The 25,931-nt window shown below is 40.7% G+C and overlaps 1 protein-coding gene across 1 annotated transcript in view; it reads left to right on the forward strand.

Moving 5' to 3' along the window:
- The window catches only part of LOC149302902 (reelin-like), a 172,798-nt gene extending 147,144 nt beyond the window's left edge, over window positions 1–25,654 (forward strand). The window contains exons 53-67 of the mRNA XM_089482100.1: window positions 40–296; window positions 2,575–2,729; window positions 3,265–3,479; window positions 3,868–4,045; window positions 4,276–4,451; window positions 12,034–12,137; window positions 12,420–12,662; window positions 12,826–13,001; window positions 13,595–13,668; window positions 14,278–14,439; window positions 14,580–14,737; window positions 16,697–16,916; window positions 19,073–19,270; window positions 19,820–19,918; window positions 25,558–25,654. Of these exons, the coding sequence (XP_089338226.1) occupies window positions 40–296; window positions 2,575–2,729; window positions 3,265–3,479; window positions 3,868–4,045; window positions 4,276–4,451; window positions 12,034–12,137; window positions 12,420–12,662; window positions 12,826–13,001; window positions 13,595–13,668; window positions 14,278–14,439; window positions 14,580–14,737; window positions 16,697–16,916; window positions 19,073–19,270; window positions 19,820–19,918; window positions 25,558–25,654 (2,512 nt within the window). The remainder of the gene's footprint in view (window positions 1–39; window positions 297–2,574; window positions 2,730–3,264; window positions 3,480–3,867; window positions 4,046–4,275; window positions 4,452–12,033; window positions 12,138–12,419; window positions 12,663–12,825; window positions 13,002–13,594; window positions 13,669–14,277; window positions 14,440–14,579; window positions 14,738–16,696; window positions 16,917–19,072; window positions 19,271–19,819; window positions 19,919–25,557) is intronic.
- The last annotated feature ends 277 nt before the right edge of the window (window positions 25,655–25,931 follow it).

Here is a 25,931-nt window from a genome sequence, read left to right on the forward strand (position 1 = left end):
TAAAATACATTATAAACATTTTCTTCACGTTTTTTTCAGATTTGTGAACATTTTGTTGCCACCTAGTGCTAAAACTGTGGGGACCAGATTCCGTTGGTGGCAGCCCAAACACGATGGGTTGGAGCAGAATGACTGGGCCATTGACAACGTATTGGTATCTGGCTCTGCAGATCAGAGCACAGTAATGTTAGATACATTCAGCGGGGCCCTACTTCCACAACACGAGCGCACACCTGCTGATGCAGGACCCACAGGAAGGATATCGTTTGAGATTTTTGGTGAAGAGAGAACTTCAGGTATAGTTGTTGAATGCATTATTAGTGTTCTTCCAACTACTATTATTTGCTGTTATTATTAGCTTTTAATATTTAGAGTATTTTAGAATATGTTTTGTACCTGCTATTGTTTTAGTTCTTGATGCTATATCAGTATGAATGTCAAGCACCCTAGATCAGGATGAGAGCCATTCAAGCTCTTTAGATCAGGATGAGGGCCACACAAAGCTTTGTAGATGAGGCCACAGTATGCTTTTAACAAGAATACTTTTTAAAGTATGGTCTGCCATATAAACAGGTTTACCAATTCTCCTTTTTGTGTCTCTAGTTTATTTTGACTGTGGGCAGGATATGTCTCTTGTTCACATTTAATTTATCAAAATAAATTAAAGAGCAAAGTAACAGAAAAAAATATTTTGAACATAAAATGCAATGTTGTATACAGTAATGTAGGTTAGCAGTGACAAAAACCTAGGGTTTTCTCATTGTTTTCCAATAAACATCCTTTAACTCCTGGAGGCTGACATTGTTGTCAACCATGTGATATTTTGGACTTTCCCTGGTCAAACACCGCAGTGAGCTGGTTCTTTACGGCAATGCTAATGAAGTCCAATCATCCACAAACTCTCATAAGTCATTGCTGGGTGAATCATTCTGTTGTGAATGGTAGACTGGGCTAAGATAACAGAGCTAAAACACATACAAACGGCCTATATGCATATTCCTGAAAACATATTATGCAAAATCTAGAACTATTTTAAAAAACAAAAACAGCACAAGATTTGAAGGAGTTCCCCCTTAGTTCCCCTGGAGTCAGGGGAAGCATAACAAATCCATTATTTTCCTCTGGGACAATTTCTCCAACTCGGCATTATCAAATCAATCACAAAAATTACTTTTTAAATTATATTATTTATATTATATTATTTATATTAAAAAGTGTGCAATTTACACAGTGCCTGGGGACACTATGTTTAATACATTTTATGGTATGCCTTTCTGATTTATATTTCTGAAGGCAACACAAAGCTTTCTTAAACAGAGACATGGCCATGCAAATCTCCCTAAATCAATGTGACAGCCAAGCAAAACATTAGAGATAACTTTTTTCTTTTCAATGTGGCATGGTATCTTTAAAAGGACACAACAGCCATCCACCGTAATGCGTATGATAGCTGAGTGGCCTCTTTAAATGGTAGTGTCCCCTTTGCTAATGCATGGGTGGATTCTGCAGAATTCCCTTATATGCATTTGCCCCTTCTCCACTCCCAGCTATTGGCTGTGCAAGAGGTCTGTCAAGCTGAACACATTTGCTAAGACATTATATGTCCACTGCTAGTCACCTCTGGGTCTGTGAATGGCATGGGGGTCTTACAAGATCCCCTCACCTCCCCCCATGCACAAGCATGGAAAGCACTCCTATTGATTTCAATGATGAAACCTGATTGGCTGCTTGAACCTGTCACCAGTGGCACGAATGGTCAGAGTCAAAGAGCTGCTGCTTCTTCATAAGGTAAGTGAATAAAAAAAAAAAAACACTTAAAGTAAATCTGCATTGCTTCCGTCTGTAACCTTCCACCAAATTGTCATGTGAAAATGTTTACCAATTCTCTTTTCAGGTCTGTAGTGCAATTTGAATAATGCATAAAGTCAATAATGTATATATCAACTTTAGAAAAGCTCTCTGGGACATTAAACTGTACTTTAACGTTGATTCTTGTGGATGTGGATTGGTATGAATTTATATTTTAACAAAATTTGCCAGTTTTGTTAATTCATACAAATGTCTGAAAACAAGGGGCTCCAAATATTTGTTTAGATTTTGTTGCTTTTTCACTGTCACTCAAACTCACACTTTTCTCATGCTTTCTCACACTTACTCACTCTCTCATGCTCACTCTCAGTGTCTCCCTACCTTCTCTGCTAAATGCTTCAGTATCTTTTTTTCACAGCTAAGCTTCTTCTCTTGCCTATTCTTGTTCTTCTTTCTTCTTTCCTCTTTCTTTGTCCCCTACTCCTGGTATCAGCTCCTTTAACCAGGCCCCTTCTGCCAAAGGGTGGTGATCATGCTGGGATCACAGTGGCTCCGCCCTTTTGCGGAAGTACTCTTAGAGGCCAGAATATTGCAGATGGATTCAAGAAGTGTTTCTGCACCTCTAGTTGTCTGAAAACTAAATATGAAGCAAAAAAAAAATATCCCAATATTTTTTGCACAAGTCTATTGTGAAGAACTTTAGGCATGGTTTCCTTTTGATAATCACTGTATTCACTCACAAGCAATTGCTTTTTTAATTGCAAGTAAGCGAACACTGGCTGTTCCACGATGACTGCAGTATAGAGAGATTCTGCGATTCTTCAGATGGAGTTATGATTTGCGGAAGCCATGATGGGCGAGAAGTGAATACAGTTACTCACGATCTTACACCTGCAGAAGGCTGGATCATGCAGTTCAAAGTTAGTCCCCAAAACTTGTATTATGTATTTTTTGGTTTTGCAGTTTTGTTTTTAAACTAGTATAAAAAATGTACGTGTTTGTAATCACATCTGTAAGTTATAATTAGCATTTTAAGAAAGCCTCAACCAGCCCACAGGACAACAGGAGGAACAAGGAGAAGGCATTAATTATATAATCAATTTAGAGTGCAAATTAATACAGATACATTAATATTTACCTGAATGTTTACTTTGTGTACATAACTGCTTAATACTTAGACCATGAGAATAAATAGATTATTCCTCTCTATAGTAACTCCCTTTTTGTGAAATATATTGTTTTATTACCCATTAGCACTATAATTTCTCTAAGATTTTAAAACAAAAAAGCAAAACAAGAATACTTACTATCAAACTACTGATTGTCCCTGCTGTGTACTATCCATAAATTGATAATAATGTTTTCTTATTTTACTAATTCATATACAGCTAGATTGCTGTAGTAAGTCATTGCTAGACCCAAAGATGTGATTGTACCTGTTAATTGTCACATCAGATCGCCGTTGGCTGCCGGAACCCAGAGAAGATTGTGCAAAACCAAGTGCATATAGAGTACTCCACTGATTTTGGTGTGAGCTGGAGTTACTTAGTGCCACAATGCTTACCTGCTGATCCAAAGTGCTCTGGTGGTGTGTCACAGCCATCCGTTTTCTTTCCAGCTAAAGGGTGGAAAAGAGTCATCTATCCGCTTCCTTATAACCTTATTGGCAAGTAAGTGGTTATCGTCATTTTAATTTTGTGTATAATACATGGTCTAACAAAGAAGAAATCCAGGGACAGTAAAACCACCATCTAGTACAAAAATACCATAAGACTGTTAAGCTGTAAATTGCTGAAAATGAGGTATACAGATAGAAAGACAATCGTTTAAAGTGTTTCATGCCCCAAAGAACACTATCATAGGCTCATAATCATGGTGTAACATTTAAGGTAACATCTTAGTTGTGTTTGAATGAATACACGTTTCCATTGGTTGTAATTACAGCAAAAGCTTATTGGCTTTACAAATTAGTATCTTCTAATTAACTCAGGTTAACATATATGTAAATTTGGTTCTGCAATGCTTACTCTAAATAATTCTACATGATATTCTTTCCAGTTCTGTCAGATTTAGGTTTTACCAGAAGTATTCAGATATGCAGTGGGCAATAGACAACTTCTACATTGGACCAGGGTGTTTAGACAATTGTAAGGGACATGGAGATTGCTTGAAGGAGCAATGTATCTGTGATCCAGGATACTCTGGCCCCAACTGTTACCTCTCACAAGCTCTGAAGGTATGTATACCAAGGAATATTGGTTTCTAAACATCAATGTATGTGCTCCTGCTGAAAGGTCAATATAGTTTTTTATGGATATGTATATCTGCATGTGGTCTATTTCTATCTGCCTTTGAGTATTTCTGTGTGTTTTTGATGACACCCGTAACAAGTATACAAAAAATATGACATATTTAGAATAAAGCTAATCTAGACAGGACTGAATTGTATGTTGCTCTGTGTTACAGACATTTCTGAAGGAACGATTTGACAGTGAGGAAATGAAATCAGATTCCTGGCTATCCACGGAAGGAGGAAAGACATGTACGGAGTGTGGGGTTTTAGCAGAAGATACAGCTTTATATTTTGGGTCAGCTGCAGTGAGGCAAACTGTAACTCAGGATCTGGATCTCAGAGGTGCAAAGTGAGTGGCATCTTTATCTTATTTTGGATGATTGAATTGTAAATACATAAGACAGCTTGAAAAAACGATTTAGTAGATGGCTCACTTATCATATGAAGCTGACAAATGTATTTAAAGTGGAAACAATGAACTACACTATATGGACAAAAGTATTGGCACACCTGACCATTACACTAACAGGGACTTTTATGGCATTGCATTCTAAATACATAGACATTAATCTGTAGCTGGTCCCCCACTTTGCAGCTATAGCATATTACAAACTTGAGGGAAGGCTTTCCACAGGATTGTGGAATGTTTCTGTATGAATATTTCTCCATTCATCCAGTAGAGCGTTTGTGAGGTCAGGCACTGATGTTGGACAAGAAGGCCTGGCTCCCAATCTCCGTTCCAGTTCGTCCCAAAGGTGTTTGATGGGGTTGAGGTCAGGGCTCTGCAGGCCAGTCAACTTCTTTCACGCCAAACTCATCCAACCATGTCTTTATGGACCCTGCTTTGTGCGCTGGGGCACAGTCCTGCTGGAATAGAAAAGGGCCTTCCCCAAACTATTCCCACAAAGTTGGAAGCATAGCATTGTCCAAAATGTCTTCGTATGCGGAAGCATTAAGATTTCCCTTCTTTACAGTTGGCACAATGCAGTCAAGCAGATAACGTACTCCTGGCATCCGCCAAACCCAGACTCACCCATCAGACACCAAGCAGAGAAGCGTGATTCATTACTCCACAGAACACCTTTCCATTGCTCCATTTCCATTGCTCCAAAGTCCAGTGGTGGAATTGTATTTGGTGATGTGAGGCTTGCATGCAGCTGCTCGGGCATGGAAACCCATTTCATGAAGCTCCCACCACACAGTTTTTGTGTTGATATTAATGCCAGTGGGAGTTTGGAACACTTCAGGTATGAAAGACTTATACGCACCATGCGCCTCAGCACTGCTGTTTCTAAACGCTTCCGCTTTCCAATAATACCTCTTCCAGTTGACCGTGGAATATCTAGCAGGGATGCTATTTCACAAACCGTCTTACTGCAAAGATGGCATCCTATCACAGTGCCATGCTTGAATTCACCAAGCTCTTCAGATTGACCCATTTTTTCACAAATGTTTGTAAATGCAGACTGCATGGCCAGGTGCTTGATTTTTATACACCTGTAGCAATGGGTCTGATTGAAACACCTGAATTCAATAATTAAGAGGTGTGTCCCAATACTTTTGTCTATATGGTATATGCTTCAATTCAATGTCTGTATATAGTGTATAATATGCATATAAGGAGCTCTGGACTCTGTTGCCTACAAAACAGGTGAAAGGATCATGCTCCACAGTAGCATGACAAGCTCATAGTTGAGTTTGTGCCCAGGATGACTGTACCCCATACCCAATAATGACACACACACTTTATTGGGTGCAAATATAATTTCCACAGCTTTATGAACTTATACAATATTTAAAGGTCATTGTCAAAACAGGCCACCACGATCAGAACATAAATAACAGATTTCCCTTTTATTAACAATGACAATGACCTCCCATAACAAATACATTAACCGTATAACAATGGCACCAACACATACCAGGTGCCTCCACATTAACACATTGACCACAATAGGGGCATACCCAGACACCCCTACCAGACGGTTTAACCAAATTATAACCATGTAGGGGCATACCAAGACACCCCTACACCACCAATTTAACCAAACCACCAATGCAGGGGCATACCGAGACACCCCTCCACCACCAACTTAACCAAACCACCAATGCAGGGGCATACCGAGACACCCCTACACCACCCCAGGTTCTGAGCCACAGGCCAGCTCGAAACCTACCAAACTAACTTGAACCAAGTCAAATTAGTAAACCAAACCATAAAAACCACCGTACTAAACAATAATCCTCAACTATCCCCGCCACAGGCCAGACCTTGACCCCCTCAAGCCGTCTGAGCCCCACCACACTGAAAAAACAAAGCTTGGGTTAACGCGTCCTGAAAACCCAAATTCAGAAAATCCAGGCCCACATCAGTCAAGTGGACACCATCTTAACGAAAATAACCAGGCAACAGGGACTCCAACTCCCACTGCCGTATTACCAGGCCACCGCATCGCCTGATAAAGCTCGCCATGAGCTTATTCACTTTACCCTTACACCGAGCAAACAACCGCATCACGAGCGTATCGCCAATGCAACCTCGGAACTATTTCCGACCATAAAATTAAAACCCCGGGAACCAAATCCCTTAACCTCTCCACATCCCTCTTCATGCGCCAGACCAATTCCCGCTGGGGAACCACACCAAAATCGTTACCTCCCGCATGAAACAAAACAATGTCCAGAACCCGTTCCACCCGTAGGAGACGCCAAAGTTCCGCACACACGTCATTCCAACCCGCACCACGAAGGCCAAACCATCGTAGTAACAGACGATCCTCCGGAAAGCCCAGTTGTTGACCCGTTGTACGAACTGCGGCTCTCTGACCAGCCCAGAAGATGTATGAATGACCCAGGATCCATGCCACCAAACCTGGAAAACTAAAACAAAATTAAACAAACCAGCAGATCACTGCTCATAACAGTCCTTCCGGCCTAATATACGACCGAAACCTTACTGACTCCCAACGCCCCAATTTTTTGACCAGATCATCACTAAAACCCAGACGGGCTGCTTCCGTAGCAGCCCCAATACGAAAAGAGTGAGTGCCAAATTGTCGTGGATCCAGCCCCACACGTTCCAAACAAATACGAAATATCCGTAAAAATTTATACCGGGACAAAGCTGTCCCGTCCTCATGCAGTAGCAGAGGTCCAACCACATCAGGTCGACATGCTAAAAATTCAGAACAACCCTGAACTGGACACAGCACTGACCCAAGCCATGGATACAGTACGATATTACATCCTTTGCCAAGCGCATCCGTATTGGACCGCCGTAAACGAATAGACACCATCTCCTCACTGACTACCACATCAGACCGTTGGAGTCCGCCACCTCCTGCCCGACTCCTAGTCACCAGCTCTCCAATCCGGAAAGCACAGAATGAATGCCAGTCCGAAAAACCTGGATTCATAAACCGAGTAACACACCTTGGGTGAAACATCCAACACTTTCTGCAACACCTGAACAGAAACCAGAAGAGTAGTGTCCCCAACACCAACCTGCCTCCGAAATCCTTTCAAAGCCTGGCGGACCAAAAATTCCTTAGTATGATCCTTTCAACCCTTAAGTTTGAACAAAAACGCCAAAGCCGACATATTCCGCCCCAGGGCCGCAGGTGAAGCCCCTTTCGAGACCAAATCAAACAAAAACCACAGCAACACATCCAGCTGTTCCGCCTCCGAACTAACAGAACCAACACAGGAAACCATCCTGTCCCATTCCTCCCAGACCTTACCATAAGCGGACCACGTTACCGGTGCCAATGATGCCTTCACACCTCCAGCAAGCAACTCGTCCCTAATTGCCACATCTCGTCTAGACAGACCAGACCTGAGCCCCTTAGCGCCACCTCGCGGAACTGTTCCCACTGAAAATGAGATAGGGAGTCCGCTATAACATTTAAGAAACCAGGAACATGCTCAGCCAGAAACACCAGGTTAAGAGACATACAGAGCAGAACAAATTTTCTTAATAACCGAACCAGAGCCATAGATGAAGCCGACAGCCGATTAACTGCGTGAACCACCGCCATATTATCCGAGAAAAATACCACTCTCTTATCTCGAAACAAATCGCCCCATAAGGTCAAGGCAACCACCAAAGGAAAGAACTCCAAAAACGCTAAATTGCGCATGAGCGAACTGTCCCTCCAGGAATCAGGCCAACGTTCCGCGCACCAATGGCCCCTGAAGTACGCCCCAAAACCAATGCTCCCAGAAGCATCGGTATAAAGCTCCAGCTCCTCAGCGGACACTGACTCCCTACGAAAAAACACCTTGCCGTTGAAATGTTCTAAAAACACATCCCAAACCTCCAAATCAGCTCTCATAGCTGCCGAAAGCCGTATAAAATGATGCGCAAACTTTACGCCCGAAGTAGCTCTAGACAAACTCTGAATGAAAATCCTGCCCATAGGTATTGCCCGACATGCAAAATTCAAATGGCCAATCAAGGATTGTAACTGCCTTACTTAAAACTTAAACAGGTAGTGGGACCTTCGGCCTTGTCTGCAGCCAGTGGAACACCAAACGTCCCGGTCACCCACTCCAGCATCCGTAATAAATACCCACATTCACCCGAGCCGTAAGGGCCCACACAAAGAAAGTCATCAAGATAGTGTACCAAAAACCGACTCCCCGCCTCCATCTTGACCACCCATTCAATGAACGAACTGAACTTCTCAAAATAAGAACAAGAGGTGGAACAACCCATAGGGAGACACAAGTCGACAAAATATTGACCTTTGAAGGAACAACCCAACAAATGATGACAATCAGGGTGAATCGGTAACAAACGAAAAGCCGATTCAATATCCGCCTTAGCCATAAGGGCGTTCAGGCCCACCTTCCTAACCAACTCGACAGCCTGGTCAAATGATGCATAGGAGACGGAACATAACACTTCATCAATATCATCATTCACCGATAAACCCTTCGGGTACGACAGGTGATGAATCCACCTGTACTTCCCAACTTCCTTCTTAGGTACAACCCCCAATGGTGACAAACGTAAATTATCCAGAGGGGGACAAGAAAAAGGACCTGCCATCCTGCCCAAAGAAACCTCTTTTGCCAACTTGTCCCTCACCACCTCCGTAAACTCCAAAAACGATTTCAAATTACGACTACAACTTTGAAACTGCCGAATAGAGTAAGGAATGTAAAAACCATAACGAAAACCCTCAAACAACTGTGCCGCTCCGCGATCACCGTAGCGGCTTAGCCAAGGTAGCATCGCGTTTAACCTCACCGGGGTTAGCCCCAGAGGAAGCGGCCCAGGACCCGGACTGTGTAGTGCCCGAGACTCCTCCAGATTTACCCTTCTTAAAACATTTCGCGAAACTATGGGAACCCCCACAACCTGAGCATTCATGCTTGAACTTGCAAGCTGACCCCCACTTACAATGGCTGTTGTTAAACAGCCAGCAGAAACATTTTTTGTTACCAGCCGACGTGGAACCGTGACCGCCCACGCCGGCCCCCGACTGAAACGGCTGCGCCTTTTGCGCCATCATAAGCTTCATCCATAATGGCAGGTCCATTTGGTCCCACCTGGATTAGCCGACAACCACTGCCTAAACTGCTCGTCGTATTTCCACCATGCTAAACCCCCATACGTCCTATAAGCCTCCCAGATACCATCCAAGTAGCAGAAAAGGGGGGAGCATAAGTTAGGTGATTTCTCCCCGAAAAGGGGGGAGCATAAGTTAGGTGATTTCTAACCGATTAACACTAGCCAAAATACAAAAACCCCTCAACCAATTCCCAAACGACTTGGGAATCTTCCTATAGCGCTTTTTCTTTTCCTCCTCCTCTTTCTTAGCATCCTTCTTATCCTCCTCTTTCAAATCAATAAACTCCTCTAAAGGTAACAGAGAAAATATCTCCACAAACTCCCCTTTCCAAATCTTATCCTTTATATCTTGCTTAAGATGGACCCCTAAGGGACCAGCAAAAGAAACATAGGCATTCTGCCTAGCCGAATCAGGAATTCCACTTGTCAACTCTGCCCGCTCGGCACTAACCACCGACGAATTAGCACCCACCGCTGACACCTCACTACTCCCAGTCCGGAGCTAGCCGCAGACCACACCTGACCACAACCAGAACCCACATGAGACCCCTTCTGTAGAGATCCCAACAAACCCCTCAATCCATCCAACAACTTTTGAGTTTCAACCAATGTTCGAGACTCACCACCGGAACCTCCGGCCGTAGCTCATGGCCCCGAGGCTGCATCCTGGCCGCTGCCTTCACGAAGCTCCTCCGGCAAGGACGTACTCCCATCACTCCCAGCCGCCGCAGCTGGACGTCTCTGATGAACTAGGCGATGAACTCCTTCCTCACTGGTGGACCTTAAAGGAGATAAAAGCCGAGGCACAGACAGAGATTCCCCACGAGATAAAGAACTCTGCCGGAATACTGCAGAAATACTGGACCGAAAACTACTCGCCTCCCTACCATCCCTCCCCGGGCTCCTACTAGGAGACCTAGATCTAATATAAGCCCTACTTAAACCCCTACCTAAACCTCCAGACGAAACCAATGCTTCGACATCCTCCCTGAGCAGAAAAACATCCTGAGACTGGCTCCCATAATCAGAAGTGCAGCCAACACGGCCCACCTGCCTCCCACTAGCCTCCTCAAAAACCCTAGCATCCTGTGTAATACGCTGTGCCCGGCCCAACGAAGTGGCCGTGAGTCCGGAGACAGCACCACGAGGCCGCCCATGGCCCATCGCATAACTCCCATCATCCTCAGCCAGCTGCGCCGTCGCAGAAACAGCACCTTCCCCGCACCGAAGGCCTGAAGATAACGCTCGGGGGCTGCCACTTACCCTCACCGCTGCATAAGCCGCTCCCTCCTCTTCTGAGGTGAACGACGGTGAATTCCCGCCACTTCGTACCTCAGGGGCAGACGCACCACCAACCACACTGCCACCTGTCTCACCCCTCGCAGACCTGACAGCACCCCTCGACCTCCCGGGGCCCGCCGCACTCGGTTCCTCATACCTGCTGACGTAGCCGTGATCGATACCAGCCAGGTCGCCCTCCATCCTCCGCCGTTCCGCCAGGACCTGCTGCAGACCACGCGGTGCCCGTGAAGTGCCGCTCCCACGAACACCAGCTCCGCTCCGGCCTCCTCCACTCTCGTCGCGCCGTTCTCCCGAGCGACTTCGAACACGCCGTCCTCCCGTTGACCTCTCCGGGCTCAGCCGTTCCGGAGGCCTCGTGCACCGCACAGGCTGACCCGATGAAGGGATCGCCCCGACATCCAGCACAGGTGCCAGCCGCTCCCTCAGCCATCCGGTACCGCGCTCCCGCGTAGCCATCCGAATTCCTTCCAAAATCGCCTCAATTTCTTGCTCCGTATCTGAAAAAGAAAGCAAAAGCCTCTCCGAATCGCTCAAATAACTGAACAACCAGGATTTAGAAAAGCAGTTAAGTGACCGTTTACAAAATGGTTGCCACTTATATACCTTGATAGTAACCCCACCCATAACAGATTTGAACCAATCAAATTAAATCACTCCTTATGCACACCACCTAGCTCTGTCAAGGCCCACTCCACCTAAGCTGCGCTGTTCCATGGGCTTCATTCATGGTGGTGATGTTGTCCCTTGGGCAATCAGACATCCTCCACTAGAGTAGCCTGACTACAAACCTCTCTAACCTATATTAATAAGCTGCTGTCCATTGTATGCAGTGATTATTGTTAGATATATTTTAGGGAACAGAAGCAAAATTTTAATCTCAAGGTATCTTTCTTTTTTTGTCAGTTGATCTGCACAGTTTTCACTCCATGAGGCGTAGATGAAGCAAAGGATGTGGGAAGATTTAGTCAACTCTACCCAGTTGCCAAGAACTTGGTAGCTAGCCCTTGTTTGAAAACACAGATTATGTGATTACATTATTTTAATCCCCTAGGTTTGTGCAGTATTGGGCAAGAATTGGCAGCGAGAACATGACATCATGTCGCAGACCCACATGCAGAAAAGAAGGCGTCCTGTTGGATTATTCTATTGATGGAGGCAAGTTCAAATTTCTTTGCCACTGTATGTTGTACTTTTCCTGCTATCAGCTGAAAGCTTTTAAGGCCTACGTCCTAATGGCTATTTTGGTAACAACAATTTTTCAACATCTGTCAAGAGCAGCAGGTGTATATTGTATACCCGCTGACTCTTGCTTCAGAAAGTTTGCACTGAAATAAATACTGTAGGAAGAAGATGAAATATTTTATGTACTTATCTCTCTTCTGTAGTATTATATAATAGCCAGCAAGAATTGAAGCTGTTTTGTCTTTCTTCTCTTAGGAATTACATGGACATTGCTTCATGAATTGGATTACCAAAAATACATGTCAGTCCGATATGATTACATTCTTCTGCCAGAACATGCACAGACTAATACAACACGATTTCGCTGGTGGCAGCCATTCACAGTCAGCAACAGCCTAGTCGTTACAGGCCAGGATCGTTCTCAGTGGGCCCTTGATAATATCTTAATTGGAGGAGCTGAGATCAATCCTAGTCAACTTGTAGACACCTTTGATGATGGTAGGCTTCTCAGAAAAACATTTTTTATTTAAATCCTTTTTTTCCATTAAAATAATTTACTGCACATTCCAAGCAGACATTAATGTGCCTGTAATGTGTAAAACTGTGACTATATCTCATCATGTATACCTGTACCTAAAATATATCACTTTTTTCTTATTAGAAGGTACTTCCCATGATGAACACTGGAGCTTTTTTCCTAATGCTGTAAGAACTGCTGGCTTCTGTGGAAACCCATCATTTCACCTTTACTGGCCCAACAAAAAGAAAGACAAGACGCATAATATACTGTCCTCAAGAGAGCTGATTATCCAGCCAGGTTACATGATGCAGTTCAAGGTAGAATTTTGTTTTAGATGCTTTTCTGACAATCGACTGAAATCTTACAATATGTACAGATAACTCTTGGAACTATGTGATGCTTTTAGGGGCCAACATATTCAGAACATGGAGTCAATAGCTTTCAAGACCTCTAAGATGCCTTCTTCATATTCAGTCATTATGTTTTTTTACTAAAGGGTTAGATTGCAAGAGAGTTGTAGCTTCAACTCATTGACTTTACTATGTGTTATGAAGACCAGCCCCAGAACAAGAAGAAAACTGTGTACGTAAACAAATATTCCAATATATAATGTGTGTCTGGGAAAGCACTTTTGCTGAAGGAACAAATATGACAAAATATAGTAAAGAGGCAATCTGGCCCTGTGCCGCCCTTTTTTTTCTATAGTGTTATTATTCAGCAATCCAAGTTACAGAATATTGAATTACTTTTTATGTTTATGATAATTGTTGTTACTTCTTGAATTCCTGAAAAACATCACAACATGGTATCAATCAAATGTACGTGCTACATAGAACATATAGCATGTCTCTGTGTAAATTTAGCTCCAGAATTGAGTTGATTACCATAATTTTTTACCTCTTGGTTACAGATTGTGGTTGGATGTGATGTCAACTCATGTGTAGATCTTCACTCTGTAATGCTTGAATATAGCAAGGATGCCAGGTATGTGCGCTTTATTACAATGTTTGGAGATAATTTGTAAGGACCCATACTTGGACATAGTGCTCTGTGTGTTTCTGCAGCCTATGGACCATAGCAATATGCATGCTTTCTGTATATTTCTTAATAAATTATATTAGATCATCAGTCTGCCACTACAGAAAATTATGTAGTGTGGCATAAGCTTTTACGACCTCTTTTAAGGTCTCTTTTCAGACAGAATCAAATTATTTATGGGATAAAATACTAACTCCACAAGGGCTTCATCAAATTTTGAAATATGTATCCTGAAACTCACTTTATTTGATTTTATGAAGCTAATATTGCACTGTTCAATAATGTAACAAGAAAAATCAGCTTTTAAAGGAATGTATGACTAGAACTAGCAGGTGTCACATGATCATAAATTTCTTGCTAACGCTTGAACGCTAGGGGCTGATTATTACTTTCCATCGTTTATTGAACTTTTCTTTTTTTCCAACTGATCAGATGTTAGACTTATGTTTGTCAAACTATGGAAAAAATAACTAAAGAAAGCTAAATGTTAACACAATTAAGGAAGAGAAAATAAGGTATGTTGACTATTTTGCCCTTTTGTATTGCTTGAAATAGGACAGACTCATGGCAGTTGGTGCAGACCCAGTGTCTTCCTTCTTCCACCAATAGTATTGGCTGCTCTCCATTTCAGTTCCATGAAGCCACCATCTATAACTCTGTCAATAGCTCGGTTTGGAAAAGAGTAACATTGCAGCTTCCAGATTACGTATCATCAAGGTAGGTCCTCCTTATTAGCAGAATCTGTATCATATTATGGTGTATTTTGTGAAATGTATGTTTCGGTTATTTTTTATGGTGATATAACTGTTCAATGTGTACTCGGTGCGCTGCATTAATTAACCTTGTTTTCCCTACAGTGCAACACAGTTCCGCTGGATTCAGAAAGGCGATGAGGCGGAAAAGCAGAGTTGGGCAGTTGACCATGTATATATTGGAGAAGCTTGTCCTAAGCTCTGCAGCGGACATGGATACTGTACAACAGGAACTGTTTGTATTTGTGATGAGGGCTACCAAGGTTAGTTCTTTTGTAGTATGTAGTTTAATAGCAGTGTCACTGTTGGCACCAATGGGACAAGTGTGACTCTAGGCTTAGAAGAGCTCTAATTAAGGACTTAACATAACTTACAATATGCAATACCGAGGTTCATTTATATATATGAAAACATGATAAATCTGTGTCCCTTACTGCATTCATTAGTTTACATGTATTTGTTAGTGGACACAGTAATCTTCTTTAGCTCACAGGTACTAAGTGTCCCATATGGTCTTTCTTATGAGTCCAAAGAGACTCCAGTCCTGTCATACTGGTGAATCAGGCATCTCTATTAGATCACGCAGTCGGCCCTCCTTACAATTCGTTATTTAGGGGTCCTTTTAAAGCCTGCCCACATATGTACTTGTTTTCTATATGGCTGTTCCTCTTTAATATGGTCCAGCTTCTTGTAAACACAAGTAAATTCACCATATTGTCCAAAATACTCAGTGAGGCTGTTTTAATCATTATAAGTGGTAGAGGCTAATACAGTGAGGCAATTTAAACATGCATGGGAAAGGCATAAAGCTTTCCTGAATCTAAGGCAAGTCCAATGACTGATTAAGGCCCAAGTCTCTATATTAGGAAAAATAGCAAATTCCATGGTTCTAAGTATTAGATTGGGCCCCATACAATCTTTTAGGTCCCTAGAAACCTGCAGCAGTCTGTTTCCTCTATGCCAGGGGTGTCCAAGTTTTTTCTGCAGTGGGCCACTTCAACAGAATTGTATACGTGCGAGGGCCACACATTTTTCACTGAGAGAAAATATGGCCTTTAATAAGATATGCAGATTAAAATAAAGTAAATGACACAAAACCTTTACTTTTCTCTCACTGATTTCTGGGATTTCTGGGCCTACAGCAGGATTCTGTATAAGTAAAGATAAAATAGTTCTATTTATTTTAGGGATGCACTAAAATTAAAATTCTGGACCAAAACCAAAAATTCAGGGTTCACTTAGCCAAAACTGAAAGTGACCCCCCCCACACACACACTTTTAATAAAAGTAAGTTACACACCAAAATTGTACAAAAAAAATTATATATTATGATTGTTAACAGCAATCTCAGGCATACCCAGATTCCAGCATGTACTGGTTGGCTGGGCATTGTATTTTTTCTCCAATTTTAGTGTGTAGCCACACTTTTATTAAAAGTAACACACCAAAATTGGACAAAAAAAATCAACAATATGACTTGGCATGATAGGAGTGTGATTGCTAACAGAAAACACACTCTTTTTATACCCAGGCAACCAGTGAATGCTGGAACCTAGGCATGATGAGACTGTGATTGCTGTTAGCAGATTGCTGTTAGCTGTTAGCAATCACACTCCTATCATCCCAAGTCAGCCAATACATGCTGGTACAGGGTGGCTGTGAGTGCAGACCCCATACTGCTGGCAGCCTCAATACACAAGGGGGGCAGCTAGCCAGGTTTCAGCATGTACTGGCTGACTTGGCATGATAGGAGTGTGATTGCTAACAGCAATCATAGTCCCATCATGCCTAGGTTCCAGCACTTACACATCCATGCTATCACACACACACAAATTCATTCATCACAGATTCCTTCCCTCAATCAGACATACTCATTCACACAACCTACCCCATCCCCTTACCTGCTCTACAGCTGTCGATGCCGCTCACAGACTTCAGCAGGGGGCGCGGCCTCCCTCGTTCTCCCCACAGAGGAGGCAGGACTGGAGCAGAGAATGGACCCTCCCACAAGTAAGCAGCAGGGCTCTTATGATCCTGGCTGCCGATCTCACGCGGGCCGCACCTCGAGGTTCCGCGGGCCGCATTTGGCCCGCGGGCCGCATGTTGGACGCCCCTGCTCTATGCTATAAAGTACCAAAATATAAAAACTTAATACATATGTACATATTTAAAATGTAATACTTTGGATGAAAGATTTTTTTAAGTTTAACAATTGTTTTCAGGTGATGACTGCTCCATATTTAACCATGACCTCCCAAGTTACATCAAAGACAATTTTGAATCTGAAAAAGTAACAGAAATAAATTGGGAAAATATTCAAGGAGGTGTAATAGGAAATGGATGTGGACAGCTGGCTCCCTATGCACATGGAGACTCACTTTATTTCAATGGATGCCAGATCAGACAAGCCATAACAAAACCACTAGATCTTACTCGAGCCAGGTATGTTTGTTAATTTGTTAATTTGTGTCCATATTTTTATACTTAATTAATATTTCACTGCAACAAAAAGTCAAGAGATACTCAAGTGTAGGTTATAATTTCCAAATCAACTAATGTGCAATACAATAAGCAATAATATCTAGTGATTCAGTGATTCCTACATTCAAATGTGCATATATTGGGCTTGATACGGAGACAAGATTTATATAAATGTTAAGCCTTTGTAATCACAGCCTAGGATCATTGATTGTCTAAAACCAATGCGTATTTTATAAGATAAAAAAAACACGGCACCCAATGAACACAAAGTAATTTTAGTTAGATGTTAGCTCATCCCAGTATGTTTCTTCATAACAAATGCAGTTAATACATTTGGAGGGGTTAGTTTATCACCGCTTTAGTGTTTCTTCTCTCTCTCTGCAGATGCTGAATTGCTTTCTGTTTCTTTAGACTGTCTAAAGTTTTCTAGATAAAGTTTTCCATGATGTATTTATAAATAAGTATCCAGTATCAACAAAATAATACCGTATTGGCTCGGATATAGGCCGCACCCGCATATAGGCCGCACCCTAAAAGTTAGGTGCTTTTTTTTATGAAAAAGGTTTCTGCCCCCCCGAGATATACTGCCACTCTGTCCCGAAGATGTACCCCCCCAAGATATGCTGCCACTCTATCCCCCCCGAGATATGCTGCCACTCTACCCCCCCCCAGATATGCTGCCACTCTGTCCCCAAGATGTCTCCCCACCCCAACCCCCACCAGACTCCACGGGGTCTTGCGGGGCCGGCAGGGGACATCTACACATAACACTTCAACTTCCGGTGCCGGCACTTGCGCCGTGGGAAGTACCGGCAAGGAAGATTGTTCACGCAGACGTTCACCGGCAGCAGCGATGCGAGCAGAAACAACCTCCACTGCCGGCACGTCTGCAAGATGTGCTATAAAAATCTCCCTTGCCGGGACTCCCCCCGTGGGAATTCCCGGCAAGGGAGATTGTTAAAGCACATCGACCAGACGTGCCGGCAGCGGAGGTCGTGCACGCTCATCGCCGCTGCCGGTGAACGTCTGCACGATGCGCTTGGACAATCTACCGTGCCGGCACTCCCCCCGTGGGAGGTGCTGGCAGGGGAGGCTGTCTGAGCACAGGATTAGGATAGGATTAGAGTAGGATGCAGGTCCCCTGCACCGCTGTGGGGGATCTGTATCCTAACCCCGCTGCCTGCCCGGCACTGCATGTCCCGCCCGTCGGGCGCTAGACCCCAAATATAGGCCGCACCCCCACTTTAAAGACTTAAAGTGTGGGGGGGGGAGTGCGGCCTATATTCGAGCCAATACGGTATATGTACATTTCCCTGAGTCACATAGTAATTGTCAGTTTCTATTGATATTCAGTGTTTTGTTTTGGTTTTTTTTAGAAATTAAGACATGTAGTTAGATCGGTAACCATTTCTACCAACATTAATACCAAGTAAGGTTTAGATGCGTCTTTAGATCAAGCCTATTTTATCCACATGTATGATGGAAAAAGCACCAATCACCATATCTTACGATTAAAAGACAATTTATCGTATGAGAGCACTAATTTCATACATGGTCTGAATAAAATAGCATACTAACGAGGTTTTTCATCTTAGATGTACTGACAGTAGTTAAATGCCAATATTGCAAAAACAGAACAGAAGGCAGCATAAAAAGCAGGTAGTAAAGTTCATTTATAAACTTTATAAATTAAAAAGAAAGTGTCTCACAAGGAAATAATGTGATGTTTTTGTGACTGATCTCTGGAAGAGTGCCAGTGTTAGCAGGTATCTGTATCTAGATCATATGGTGGATGTCAGTGTATTGTATGTATCCAAAGTGTAAGGCAAAGCTAGAATTGCCAGATGCAAGATGAAACTGCCTATTGAACATCTACTGTGTCTACAAATAACTAACCTTTTATAATCTTGTAAAATATATAAACTAAACCAGAAAAGTAAGACTTCTTTTTTATCGAAAGACATTTAAAGACATTTAATGATATACTTTAAACAGTCTCTGTGACTCCTTATAGCATGTTGTTTATTATACTTTAATTGTAGTGGTGTTATATAGTCTGGAGATGCTTCTGTTGGCTAATCTATATTTTCATCTGTACCTTTGTTTTCCTTCTAAAGCAAAATTATGTTTGTCCTTCAAATTGGAAGCATTGCACAGACCGAGAGCTGCAATACCAACCTCAGTGACTCGAACACAGTAGATAAGGCTGTGTTGTTACAATATAGCGTCAATAATGGGATCACATGGCAAGTCATTGCCCAGCACCAGCCAAAAGACTTTATACAGGCCCAGCGAGTATCTTACAACATCCCACTGTAAGTAATTGATTCTTTTGATTTAATATAAAATATGAACATGGATCAATTGTAATATCTTAACATTGTCTTTTAGCAAAACCTACTCATCAAGGTGTGCATAAGGCGCTTATTTGTACCTTGTGTTTTATATCCTGCTGATATATATATATATTTATATGCTGCTTGTATTTTATTATTGTTTCTTTATTTGTTGTTTATGGATGTTATACAACAGCATTGGTGTATAATTGAGTCAACTCTTTTACAGAACTGTGCCCACTCAAAACTGTTGTGCTATTCTCTTACATCCATGTTATTCAAAACTTTAAAAGTAAAGATTAAAAAGGATAAAAAACAAATTGAGCGACATATCCAGAGATAAAGAAGAAACAGCCACAATATATATATATTTTTGCATATATTGACACTGAGTTTCCATTAAAAAACTGTTTTTCTAGCGGCCCAGTTATTAAATGTATAGCCTCCCCTATTGTCATAATATGGCCAGTAAATGTTCTGTTAACTGTGATATTATTGCAGTTGAGTCACTGTGGTCTTCTGTTGTAGGGAAGCGCGAGTGAAAGGAGTCTTACTACGTTGGTGGCAACCACGGCACGGTGGAACAGGTCATGATCAATGGGCTTTGGATCATGTAGAGGTTGTACTGTGAGTATCTGCACCGCCTCAGTCATTATAAAGACACATCCACTCTCCATCACTATGCTTACCATGTGGGTATGTAAGAATCGACAGTCTTATTGAAACAACATAAAGGTCAGTGATAAAAGGGTACAAACTTGGAGTCTAGTCAAACCATTATAATAACTATTAAATATAAATATTAAGTGACATCACAAAGCTATATAATAGGATTTCAGACAGACATTATTTCAACTAAATGTCAAATGGATAGGTGCCCCACACATATATATATGTTAGGGCAACCACATCAGTCATTTTTATAAGCATACATTTACAGAAAAACATCATATAAAATGTATACGTATCCTTGAGTAAAAATAGCCAATGTGTTCATGGCGTTGCCATAATGTAATTATCAAGTCACAACATACTCAGCTTTGGTCACCTGGTTCATATAATGCTTTTCTCTACTTCTCATAACTCTACACCCACCTCTCAGTCCTATCTCTTCCTACTGTCTTTTGTGCTTCTTCAAACTTCACTATAAATATCTGAAGGTCAGGCATTTCTTAATCTACTCCTCTCTTTTGGGAAGAGACCCACGCTAGCCATAGAACTGTAACTAATATAGGTCTACTTGCCCACTAACAACAAATGGTTTGTGGTTATATGGTTAATAAGGGAAAATTATTAACCCCAACTAGACAAAAAAGAGAAGGCAAAGGGTTTGTTGTCCATTTACTGAAGCTGTTTGTAGCCTGATGGCAAATAAATCTCATAATAATTACTGTATATTATGAAGAAATAACTTGACAAATGAATTTAATGAAATTAATTAGATTTGATTTCATCTGAGAATTTAATATCAGACAGAGCCCTTCACTTATGATGTACTGTGAGAGATTTTTGGATATGAGCTTACCCTAAGATTCTTCAAGTATTAGCTCTTTATCAGTCCATCACCAAGTTCATATTGTAGTCATTCATTGGTGGCCACAAAATGTTTTCATAACAGCTCTTATAGAAAAGATTACTCGGTACTCTTTAATACTCAGTACCAGCCATGGTCATAAATCCAATCTATAGGACTATATTTAGTCTATGGCATGATAGTTCACTGTGTGTTGTAACAAAGCAATACAACACATCTTTCTGAGAGATATAGGACTTTATTAAAAATAGGGATTAACTAATGACACACTTGTAGAAAATGCTAAGAAGTAGGTCATTCAAGCCTATTGGCAAAAAACACCCTTCAATAAATGATTTCATCTCAGGGACATTTTCAGGCCGGCATGGCCTTTGAGAATGAATAAACTCTAAACTAGTGTAGTATATTCCCATACATTGAACCCAAAAGTGTATAATTCTCTATGATATTTCTTTTTTATCTTTATGTGCTTATAAGGTTTCATGTGATGCACATACAAGGTCCCTTTATATTGCAACCACTATCTGTTGATATGCACTTGTAGATTGCTGGAATGGTCTGTGCGTACCATTTGCACATTCTCTGTTTTCTAAGCTGCTGTTAGACACACTCGCTTGTCTGCTGCACAGTAACTTCACTTAATGTTGGCGTGTGCATCTGGAAACCATTACAAGAGTAATATATTGCATTACTGTTCCACAAGACATATTTAAGTCTTAAAATTTGACATTTACAAAACCAGAAATCTGTGTGTTCATCTATGACGCCAATGGTTTCTACATGACATGCTGCCAGTTCAGAAATAGTAATTTAAAGCTTTAATTTGTTGGTACCCTAATAGTTACATATATATATATATATTTGGCTGCTTTGTGTTTAAACTACTTTTGTTTAAAATATTAATAAAAATGTAAATAAAACTCACTCTCATCCACAAACATCTGTTATTCCTCATTCCTCATCTCATGATGTTTCTGTATGCTGTGATTTTATCTCTGTATTGCATGGGCATAAAAAGCAAGTAAACGTTATGTGTTACATATTATAACAAAAGTATTATCTCCAATTTCTGTTTTCATAAGAGATGAAAAGTCGCTTATTGCCTCTAAACCTCATCCGTCTTTTATGAGTAATGACAGTGCTGCATGCATAGAAAGGCATTTTCTAACTTGTGTTATATTTCATTATTTGCTTTCCTTGGTTCTACACTAGAGTAAGGTAAGTGCACTTTTCTGTCCCCCTTTGTTTACAATACCCAACTGAAAAAAGTAAAGCAAGCATTTAATTTCCATATATTAAGAAGAGGTTACCTGGGCATCATATAGAAATGTTTCGTTGGGGGCTCTTGTTCATCTACATAAATCATTGAGTGTTTTGTTTTATGATTTAAATTTAAAACAATGGTCATATGACAGGGATGATTATATGACTTATAATTCATTGCTTAGGTAAAATGCAAAAAATCAGCAGTATTACATTGAGGGTTACCTTATCCACTGAGCTTATCCAGGGGCCCTCACGTGTTTGTGATGATGGTATGGTCCACAACAGAGCAAACCTTTTTTTCAGTAATTCCTTATTAATATTTTATTAGTGTATTGCTTTGATTACAATGAGAGGATCCAGGTAGGTGCAGAATCAATATTAAAAGGTTTCTTGCATTTTATGTATACTATGGGAGTAGCCATCTAAGTTTCATGTTCTTATGATCTACAAGATTATTCCTAACATTTTTTTATCACTATCATATTGTAGATTGGCTCAGGTAACCTTTGTAAAGATAGGGGAGGAAAATGGACAAAACTTCTGTGTATGAAATGGATGAGATTATGTTGGCCACAAATCAAATCATTGAGCATCATGTGTTGTAATCAGAAGATCTCAATAGGTTCCTCTAGCTGGCATTAAGCCAATATTCTAGGCTATAGCAGAAGATCTATATAATTAAATTGATTAAAGTCCCATTAAGGTCATCATATGTTGGATCTGTTTTCATGACTAAAAAAGACCAAATTCATATTTCCAATGTGGGTCATCTGCTGTGGGCTTAGAACTTCCTATTGCACAGAACAATTACAATACATTGTACTTGATGAGTATTTGAAGAGACACCGAGTGTAGGAATGACATGAGTCAGGAATGAACATTTCCTGGAAATCCAGTGCTCTAAGAAACATCTAGGTTACTTTTAGTTCTCTGTAGATGAAACAGTCTATTCCTCATCAGTAGTATTGTTTTGGTCATACAAACACAATACATACAAACACAAAAAGTTTTTGCCACTTTTCGATTTCCTGTATTTTGGCTTTCTTGTCACATTTCACTGTTTCAGATAATCCAACTAATTGTAATATAGGACAGGCAACACGAGTTTACACAAAATGCAGTTTTAAATTATTTAATTTATCGAAGGTAGCAACCAGTACAATCAAACATTTGACTGGCGATGAGTCTTTTACATCTCGGTGGAGGAATTCTGGCCACTCTTCCTGGCAGAATTGTTTCAATTTAGCCACATTGGAGGGTTTTCGAGCATGAACCACCATTTTTTATGCCCCGGTAGGGCCACTAGTTAACAGTCTACTATACGACAGGCAGCTGCTGGGCAAGTGAATGAGCATCTTTCCTCGTTTAAACTCTTCTTGGTTTTCTCTACAATAGTGACCAGACAGGCAAGCTCAGTTTTCTTTACAGATATACAAAAATGGGCATGACTATTGTGTATTACTGCTGTACTATTTTGTATCACTTAAATATACAGGGGTGTTCTTTCTTCAATCAAGGCATAGGAGTGGGGCTTAATTTTGGATCTCCCATAGATGATATTACTGTTTACATATATTAAGTAAATAGTAAGCCATCTAGGACCTATGCACCCACTGGTCTTTTAAACATTTCATCACATATCATATATATATAGAACTTGACTATTGATTTTTTGTAAACTTTTTGGTTCTCCGCTAGAAGTAGTAACTGACATAACTTGACTGGAAACACTCTGGTCCCTTCTTCTCTGGAACAGGGAATACTAAGAAACATTGTTTTCCCCTAAACACCAACATTAACAATATCCTTATTCACAGTAAAGTGCACCATTATTGTTAATTCATGAAACCGACATGTGGAAAAACCACTAACAGCAATTTAAAAATGTATTTCTGGCATTGGTCTGCAAATAGCACTTGATGTTCTTAGTGTTACTGTACCATAAGGTATGTAGCAACATGATACAGTAATGCTAACTGTTTATTTACATGTTTTTTCTTTTAAATCTGGATTTAACAAGATAAGTAAATTTTGAAGCCCATAGCGAGGAACTTTGGGATTTGATGTCCTGACACTTAAAAAAAAATAAATAAAAAAACCCTCCCTGCTGTTAGCTCCAAGTCAAGCTAACTTAATGTTAATTTTAGGTAAGAGTATAATATCGAGACTAAAAAAATTATCTGAAAAAATCAGGACCTCTCAAAAATCCCTGGCTTAATAGGAGCGTTGTACCCATGTAAGCCTCCATTTTATTGCAGTGGGCTTCAACGTTTACTATCCCCTTTCAGTTTGTGTGCATTGATTTAAAGTGAAAGTTCCATGTAGCGGCATTCAACCTCGCCATAAATTGGGAGAAACCTTTTGGAATATTGACACAAACAGCTTTTAATTCACATTAAGGAAACTTAATGCTTTCGCTTGCATTGCCATTTTGAAAGTATAGTTTCTCCTAAGGGCAAGTGATATTTTGAACTTGTTTAAGAATGCATACTTATAAAGTACTTTGATATGCGTTCTTTGTTGGGGAAGCTTCATGGGACACTGGAGTGTCCCTTTAATTCCAGATTTCATGTAAAAAAATAACAAATAATCTCCCATATTGCCATATCAAAGAAGAATGCAGTATTTTAATATTCATTCCATAGTTTCAGCAAAAAAAAATACAATCCTAAAGAGCTACAGCTCTGGAGCTGCAGTGCACCACTCCTTTTTTCAAGTATTGGGTGATTGAATGATTTTTGGGTGTTTGAATTTATATCAGTGGTGATTGGATGATTTTTGGGTGATTTATATCGATGGTAATGGGGTAAGCGCTCCCATTGGTATAAATTGGAGCTCTTTTCTGTGCCCCGTCCCAGTAAACTTCTCACTGGATGTTTACTTCTGTCTCATTTTCCTTATCCCCTGGCTGATTTTACTGACGCAGCAAAAGTCCTTAAGTATGCTGCCTGCACATGTGTCAGCGTGCATACTTCTATGTCACTGGCGCTTATCTCGCAAGCATGTCCATGGTCAGCAAAAACAGGCAGAAGAGGAAGAAAGGAAGATGGGGGTCACATTTTCTAATTCCAATAAAAAGTCCATGCAAAATTGACTCCAATATATATTTAAAAAAACATAGCTTTAATTTCCATTTTCAATTAATGGTTCATAAAAGTTCATTGGATTCAGTGTCTTGTCACCTCCATAAGCACTTTACTTTCTCTGAAGTAACTTGGCAATTATGTTTCATTTAAAATGGATTTTTTCTTTTTTTGTGCATATTCCATGATTTATACATTAGTAGATAAAAGACTGTTATGTCTAAAATTAATAATTATTTTGAGTGGGCTTTTTTATGTTTACAGAACATAAACTTTGCATGCTACCATTTTATTTTTCATTTCTTAAAGTTCCCATTTTTTTCCCAGACATAGAAGTCTTGGCAATTATTTTGAAAAGTTCCTCTGTTTGTTTCTTCCAACAGCACACGCAAACAAAATTACATGATGAATTTTTCACGGCAACATGGGCTCAGGCATTTCTACAACAGAAGACGAAGGTCTCTGAGACGATACCCATGAGGAATTAAAATATGTCTATCCCTTCTCATCATGTGATGTGTCGCTTTTCATTCTATACAATCAAAACACCGCATCTGGTATCAAGACTTTCCTGTAATTGGCTCGAATAACGAAGAGCCATGTCTAAGACTGACCATGCACCACTTTTCACACTGTGAACTAATGAGAAGTGACTTATTTTCTCATCGGTAAATGTTATAATGTTGATGTGTCCGTGGAAAATGTGATCTGTTGTAATATCAGTTTAATCGGCAGTATTGAAACTAAGCAATGTATT

Source organism: Sceloporus occidentalis, unplaced genomic scaffold (assembly GCF_023333645.1).
Source record: "Sceloporus occidentalis isolate IW3139 unplaced genomic scaffold, rSceOcc1.0.p SCAF_17, whole genome shotgun sequence".
Lineage (NCBI taxonomy): Eukaryota > Metazoa > Chordata > Lepidosauria > Squamata > Phrynosomatidae > Sceloporus > Sceloporus occidentalis.